We start from the raw sequence: 8,417 nt of genomic DNA, 5'->3' as shown, positions 1-8,417 counted from the left end.
TTTTTATAATTTATTTAGTCTATTTGTTATTAAAAATTAAATTATTAACTTTCATATGTATACAATTTATTTGAGTGTAAATATTGAACATATCTCCAAATTTAATTTACTTTGCAAGGACTGTATGACCAATATGTCGTTAACCAGATATTAATTTCTAAAGATTGCCGATTAAGGGAGTAAAATCGACGCATAAAATAATTTTAAGAAATTTTTTAAAGTTCTTTATGAAATATCTTAAAAGTATTTTTTAAAGAATTCCTAAAAATATAATTTAAAATTATTTTATATATCGATTTTAAACATTGTGCTCATTGGGTAACTAAAAAAAATAATTGCGACAAGTTTAGAACACTCTATATATTTGTATTGGATGTATGTATGCGAGCGCAAAATACACACATGTTAAGCTTATTTTATATGACAGATAAGAAGCATTCAAGCGCTCACGCGCTGTAAGCTTTATTCTATCTTTTATCACTTATTATATGCAGAAGGAAGATAAAATGAAATGAACATCCAAAATACAGCCTAAATAATTTAATAGGATTTAATCAAATGATTGTAACTGGATAATTTATAACTTGTAGCTATAAAGTTTAAGATTGATAGCCTTTTTTTTTGTTAATTATTTTTCTTAGATTTTTCATCAAAATTATCTTATCGTTAAAAAATGGATATTCGATTTTTATTAATATTATTTTTAAGTATTATTCTTCAAACTTTAAGCATGTATATTATAAAACTTACATAAATAAACCTAATGTCCTTCTTATAGACGGATTAATGTCCTTTTTATGGAGCTATCGAGGTCATCTTTGATTTTTCTTGTCAATGAAATTTTTTTATACCGTTGATTTAAATTGTAAATCTGAAATTAACTACTGAAATAAAAAAAATAATATAATAAACAAATTGAAATAACTATCTTTTAGGGCATAAGTATCAAAAAGATTTTTCGTACAACAATTTTTTTTATGTATATAAATTTCATATACATAGAATTGTTTTTATTTCTTCTATATTGGCGACAAGTTTAAACATATTTGAAAAATAATTTACATTTAATCTTATTATCGCACAGGTACTAATTTTCTCATAATAGATATTCTATCTCGTAATACAGTATTTACATAATATATGACTTCAAGTGCATTCTCGAATCATATAATTATGCATGCATTTCAAATACACATTTCATATAATATCTGCAAAAATATGTTGCAAGTTGTCAAATTATATAACGGTATCAATAATATTCCAGAAAAATGTATCTATGAAATTTTTTAAAACTGCAATAGAGATTTACATTATTTTTGAATACAATGTACATGAAAACATGTATTTAAATACATGTATTTTTGAATACAATTTTTGAATACAACTTATTTTTATGATTTAGTATTTCATAAATCTGTTTTTAGCTTTAGTGGCAAATTTTTATTTGTAAATTGAAAACAGATAGTATAATCATTCACTTCCTTGAATTATCTGTTTGATCATTGATTTAGCACTGAATAAAATATGAAAAAAGTGCCGAGAAAAAGCAATCAAAAAAAATTTTTTTTAAGAGCACAAATAAATTTATGCTGAATCAAATACAAAAAAACAAAACAACTATATTGAAAAAAATAATGTAAATGTAAATCTATATTGGAATTTTAATAAATTTTATAAATATAGTCAAATTATTCGTTCACTCTCCTACATAATCTTATACATAATGATTGAACTCGTTAGCGTTCAAAGCTCGACGAATATATTCATCCAAATAGATACTATCATCAAATTGGTAGTTACAAAATAAATATATAATGTATAAAATAGAACATTTTACATTCACAACAAATAAACTTTTACTATAACATTCAGAAAATATCAAAATTTTCATTTAAAGTTAAAAAGCTTTTTTTTAGGAAGTTATTCAATTTGTCGAGCCCTTTCCACACAACACAGTTCTCCAAAGAAATTCCTGGAGATGTTCTTAGGACATAGAACGTGCTTTAAACGCTTTTAGGACATCCCTTGAAGAATTATATTTGTGGATTATTATTACCACAAATTTTCAATATTTACACTATACATTGAAAAAATTCCAAACTCTTTACATATTTCATGAAATGCAAGTATTTTTTTAAATATTAACGTAATAAGCTATCAGTGATGAAATAATAATATGATATAATTCAAAAAGAATATTCTAAGGACTAATCAATATTCTGATAGTATATAATAAACATGCCTTGTTTTAAATGTATGCATTAAGTATTCTTTATAATGAGGATGAATCAATTTTATTTGAAATATATTTATAGAATTTATGAGACGGTAAGAAAAACTATAATTGTGTTATATGCAATATAATCTCGTTGCTTTTAAATACACAAATTTGAATTAGAATATTATAGTAAGTGAGAAAAATAAGATTACATTGCAAAATTGTAATTTCCTATGACGTACATGTAAATTTTCTGTTTGTTATCCCCTTAAATTTTATAAATATAATTCCGAATAATTATTAAGTCGCTCTCATTATAATTTTTCTATCTAAAAATTAGATAGAAAAATTAGTCAATGAAATCAATTTAATGAAATATCATCATTATTCTATTAATATTTAATTTCAGCATTCTTCCAACAAAGGAAATAATCATGTAGTAAAGAATTAAAATTGTATGTTTTTGTTCAAATTTTTCAACGTATTTGAAATAAATTTTTTTTTAATGAGAATTTCATTATAAATTCTATTTTACGTACGTTTTAATTACTTAAAATTTTGAATATATTGAGTATTGTATTAAATTGTCATTGATTTGACTAGCTACTCTCTAAATTCTTTGAAGTGGAATCTCATTTTGAAGAGTGAAAATTGAGCTAATCTTGAAAAAAAGTGCCTCAATTTTTAAGTTTTAAAAGTGAGAGAAATTTCACTCTTTAGAGTGAAATTCATTCTAAAAGTTTTAGAGAGTAAAGTTTTATTACTTACAGTCTCCAAGTCCTTTAATAAGCTAAAGCACCCTAATGTTACTTAACTTAGTATAATGAATCCAAGTTAATTTTCGCTGAGAACAGATTAAGTTTAAATCCATTAGACAGTTCAAAATTGATGGACTAATGCGCCTCTTTCATATGTATCACGTCTTATATTGCTTTATTTAATTTTTATTTTATGTAGTTTTAGCTTGAAACCAAGAAGTTCCGAAAGTACTCCTGAAAGTGCTGACAAAAGTACCACTTTAGTAATAGTGTACAAATACGGATTAGCTGATAGCCCAGAGATTTTGAACGGACTCTCCAATTCCTGTAAAATATATTATAATTTAAATTAATTAATTTATATTGATTCTTTTTATTATATTGATTCTTCAATGAATTTGTAAAAATACATACTTTAATCAAGTCAGCCGCTAATTTCAATACACTATTTGCAACCATAAGTTCTTCTTTTTTATGTGGTTTTTGCTCAATTTGTAAATATAAGTTGATCTAAAAATTGTATTGAAAAATAAGACAGATTTCAGAAAACTTTTTGGAAAAAGTTTAAATACATTATAACAAAGTCTACCTGTTCAGTTATCAAAACAGAGAGATTTCTGTACTTTTTGTTGATTTTTGTTCCTAACGTCATAAACCGCAATATAAATATTCCAAGCGAGAAGCTCCAGAATAATGCTTCGACATTATATCGTGAGTGTAAATTTTCGAGATCCTAAAATAAGATTTACATTGTCAAAAGAAATAAAAAGTAAAAATAGATATTAAAAAAACAAAATATACTTACTTTAATTAGTTCCAAACTTACGAATGACAGCAATAATAATGTTATAATAAATATTGCTGAAACAATTACGTCTACAGATCGCTGCGGCCCTCTTCGCTATAATACAAAATTATATAATAAGATATAAAACATATAAGAATTTTTAAACTGTATATAAACGCATATATTTAATATTTTTACCTTCAAGTAAGATCTGACACTTAGCCATGTCTTTATATTGCGCACTTTATTCAAACGAAAGTGCGGTAAATCAGATTTTCGCGCGCGTCTGGATGATGTCAAATGAGAGAATAATTTCGCATATAAAAGTCTCTGCTTGTATGTTCGTTCTGCTACTGCCAGCAAGAAAAACAGACAACATGACAACATAAATCGTTCAAACATTGAAATTAGCACCACCGTTCGTTCCCTAAGAAGAGTTATTTAAAAAAAATTATTAATTTATAAATATTTTAAAATACATAAACATAAGAAGTATTCTCTTACCAAAAAGTATTTCCGAATGAAATACCAATTATTCTACACAAGACATCGGTGTATGTTTCCAAGTTTATCTGAATCATATCACTTGGTAATAGACTAACAGACGCGTTACCAATATTATCTGATCCTATATGGTCACTCAGCCGTTTTATTGACGGTATTAGACACAATGCGATACTAAGTATTAGACCACCGTAAAAATAATTCATACCCTCTGGCATGGATTCGACTCTGGCAATTATTGCTGAACTAATATCAAGCACTGATAATTCAGCCTTTTTTATATCACGCCGCGTCCAAATCGTACACGAAACTAGAAACAGAATGATACGAAGTAGGAATTATTAAATCTGTTTAATTTGTTGAACGTATACAGTTGCTTCATGAATTAAATCTTTATTCGTATGAAAAATTTGCTATACTAACCGCGATCAGACGATGTGCAAGTAGAATTAAATAATATCGAAGGTGGCAATTCAAATTCCCATGAGAAAGGATGCTCCACAAATTCTCCATAATTAAGATTAGTCTCGCTGGCTATGTCAGATTCCCCGAGTTCTGAACTATAATAATTTCGATTTATAAAAAATTATGCTTTATTGAAATAATAAAACTCACCTGTAACTGCACTCGTCACTATTAGTTGTTACTCCCATCCATTCCGTGGCAGAAGTTGTTGCTTCTGTGAGATGATGCGTTGTAGCTTCCTCACACTCGCCTTCTTCTTCGCTCTCGCACTGCTGCCGTGCTTCTCTTGATCTCAATATTTTTGATGAAATCTCTTTAGCCTTAAATTAACAAGAATACAAATTAGTCGATAGATTAATATAAGATGCATTAGATATGAATTTTTTAAATATTTTTTATTCTTGATAAAATTAAAGGATATTTAAGAATATTTAAAAAGAATAATAATATCTAAAAAGAATTGGTCTACAAAAGAGACAAGCAAAAAAAAAAAAAAAATAGATAGAAATTTTGTTAAGCTTATAGATTTAGTAAAGAAAAAATAAATTAAACTTATAAGTGATAGTACCTTAATATTGCCATTATTGCTTTTGCTATCCATAAAATTGTCATCATTTTTTAATGGATCAGGTGCTGCGTGGAAAGTGGAAAACGATGATTTAGCTATTACTCCATTTTATACCTTTCCAACAAAGATTAAAGCGTGTTAGCGGTTCGGAAACCCCAAATAAAAACAAATTTAAAAAAAGATTACTTTCATTTAATGTTATAAATTGTAAAATTAGATGAATTATTAAATATGCGTTTAAAGTTATTTTTAAAAATTTATGCGTTTATAAAGTGCGTGTCTAATAATAAATAAAGCATGTTTAATAATGAATAAGATTTATAATTATCTTTGCAAAATTGTTAAATGTCTATAAATTATTTTACAAGCGTATACTTGTAAATCAAACCTGAGTTTTTTGATGAAATTTGTTGACTAGTGCTATCTTCTGACCATGACATATGATCTTTACTCTGTTGTATCAAACTCAATCGCGATTTATTTTCTTGCACCAGTGCTCGACCTATCCCTTTGTCATTATCACTGGAAACATTCCCATTTAGACTTTCAAAGCCATCATCATCTTGATGTATATTTGCTACATGTTCTTCTGGTACATTATCTGTTTCAGAGTGAAACATGTATGTGTTATAAATATATGAAATATATAAACTTGCAATAAATAAATAATAACTTTTTTTTACCTTGCTGTTCATGATTAGTTGAACTTTCGTTTGCAGGGTCAGAATTTTCTCCGGTTGTATTCAATGATTCTTTGTCATATAATACTTGAGCATTTGCAAGTTCCTATTACATCAGAAATTTTTAAATACATACGATATTTTGAACAATTATTATAAACTTGAAATTTGGATACCTGAGATTGGCTAACAGTCGAGGAATTTTGGATGACCACTTTTTTAGCAAATCTTACTGCAGTGAATACTTCTTCATTTCCTGTACTCACTTTCTCAGAAGCCATATCTTGAGAAGATTTTGAATCCTTATGTACACCTTTAGCAAAAATTTAAATATTATAAAGATGAATATTTTTTGTTTTAATGCATACTTACGTAAATTCTGTCTAGGCCTCGATTTTCCATTTCTGCACCTAATATGTCGAGAGCGTCTTGTTATTCGTTGTCTGGACTGATTATATGTCATAGTAGGACCTGAATGTGTCGATACAATATGGGAATGAACAGTGCACAGAACAAACATCATAACAACAGGTACTAATACTTCTGACATTGATATAATCTGTAAAAAGACGTGACAGTCAAGATCGATAGCAATGCAAGTACAGTTTAGAAAATCAGAAACAACTTATCATACTTCTGCCTCATTTTCCCTGTTTGTATAAACATAATATAGGCATATGTTGATCGTTTGCAAGCTATATAGTAACAAGAAAAGCACAAAGATGCGATAACTTGTTTGCTGTATCCACCACTTTTTGTACAATGGAAGGAACAAGAGTCGCTGAAATGCTAGGCAAGCTACTGTCAACAAACCATGCTTTGGCTTGGCTTTTGGAAATGAAGATCCTATATACATTATTAAATCATGAATAAATATACATGCCTATCAAGGCAAATACTATAATATATTTAAACACTCTCACACACACGCGCGTGCGCACGCACGCACGCACGCACGCACACGCACCGTACACACATATATACATACAGGGTGTCCTAAAATTTGCGCATTCGAAGCACATGATACTTTATGTTAAAATAAACAAATTTTTAACAAAATTGCGTCTAATAAATAATTTTTGCGCATATTTGTTAACTTCTACTTATTTTTCTGCAAAAACTACAAAAACTACAGATGCAATTTTGCAAAAGAAAAAAAGTTGTTTTAGCATAAAGTATTATGTCCTCCGAATACGCGATTTTGAAACACTGTGTGTGTGTATATATATAGGTCTGATAATTGTTCTGACAGAGTTCGTGGACATATAGAGCAAACTAAATTGAGACAGAAAGTCTTGTATCATTTTGTAATTTTCACAAGATATATTTTCTTCTCATAGAACTTAATTAATTTTTCAGAATTTTTTATCAATTTTAATATTTTATCAATTTTAAAATTTTCTTATAATATTTTTATCATCATGAGAAAATACGGTATTAAAAAATTCTAAAAAAATTTTTAGAGCTCTATAAGAAGAAAATAAACAATTTTCGTCTCTTGCAGTTTCTTTTTTCTGTAAAGTTGATAGTATTTGAGTAAAAAATTATTGAAAACCAATTTTCGACAATTTTTAACAATTAATATCTTGTTGAAACTTGACCTATTGCGAAAATTGTAAAATGGTAAACTTTCCGTCTCAGTTTAGTCCGCTCATATTCACGAACTCTGTCAGAACAATTATCAGACATCCTGTATATACATAAGTTGAGATTAATAGTCAAATCAGCTTTTTGCAGTCAGAGGTCAATATTTTACTCTCTTTTGTGTGATTTTTTATATTCAATTGCAGTCCACAATTCATTTCTTATGGTAAAAAATTGTTTCAACCATTAATAGTGAATTTAGTCACTTGTATTTATTATCACTTGTATACTATTATATTAGATTAGTGCATATCACAAAAGCTGCTATACATGAAATTGATAAAGTTAAATGTAAAAGCATACAAATATTTTAAACATGTTTAAATTATCTTATCACATCATTTAATAGAATATATATGTATTATTTTGTTGTCAAAGTTGATTATATTATGCCATTGCATTTAAATACTTTATATAAAGCAGCCTTTAATGTGTACTGATTTAATATAATGCAAGTGACTAAGGGTCACTTTCACTAAGCTCTGATTAACTTAACAGATCTAATAACTTTGCAAGATTCCAATTGAAGTTGATGTTGGAGAAAAAATGCAAAGAGAGAAGTTATAAATATAGATTTGATGATAATACTACTTATGCAGTAAGGTTTCTCTCTGATAGTTTGTTATTAACCTATTTTTATATTCAATGTAGTATGTAAAATTACAGTTAATTATAATTAGAAATATGTTATGTGTAACTCTTTAGTTCACATTCTTTCTCCAACAACAGTTTCAGTTGGCAAAGTTAGATCTATTAAGTTAATTGGAGCTTGGTGAAAGTGGTTCTCAATTTA

General features: G+C 27.3%; 1 protein-coding gene across 1 annotated transcript in view; it reads right to left on the bottom strand.

The window, feature by feature from the left end:
- Positions 1-3,019: 3,019 nt before the first annotated feature.
- The window catches only part of LOC108690325 (putative homeodomain transcription factor), a 6,178-nt gene continuing 780 nt past the window's right edge, over positions 3,020-8,417 (bottom strand). Inside the window, exons 3-16 of the mRNA XM_018197558.1 lie at positions 6,615-6,826; positions 6,353-6,539; positions 6,157-6,293; positions 5,984-6,086; positions 5,689-5,901; positions 5,301-5,365; positions 4,883-5,052; positions 4,691-4,827; positions 4,268-4,577; positions 3,962-4,190; positions 3,782-3,877; positions 3,566-3,709; positions 3,391-3,486; positions 3,020-3,301 (exon numbers count right to left, since the gene is read on the bottom strand). Coding sequence (XP_018053047.1) covers positions 3,152-3,301; positions 3,391-3,486; positions 3,566-3,709; positions 3,782-3,877; positions 3,962-4,190; positions 4,268-4,577; positions 4,691-4,827; positions 4,883-5,052; positions 5,301-5,365; positions 5,689-5,901; positions 5,984-6,086; positions 6,157-6,293; positions 6,353-6,539; positions 6,615-6,826 — 2,249 coding nt within the window. The 3' untranslated portion in view covers positions 3,020-3,151. The remainder of the gene's footprint in view (positions 3,302-3,390; positions 3,487-3,565; positions 3,710-3,781; positions 3,878-3,961; positions 4,191-4,267; positions 4,578-4,690; positions 4,828-4,882; positions 5,053-5,300; positions 5,366-5,688; positions 5,902-5,983; positions 6,087-6,156; positions 6,294-6,352; positions 6,540-6,614; positions 6,827-8,417) is intronic.

The sequence above is a fragment of the Atta colombica genome, unplaced genomic scaffold (assembly GCF_001594045.1).
Source record: "Atta colombica isolate Treedump-2 unplaced genomic scaffold, Acol1.0 scaffold311, whole genome shotgun sequence".
Classification (NCBI taxonomy): Eukaryota; Metazoa; Arthropoda; class Insecta; order Hymenoptera; family Formicidae; genus Atta; species Atta colombica.
This window is presented reverse-complemented; position numbering and strand designations above follow the sequence as displayed.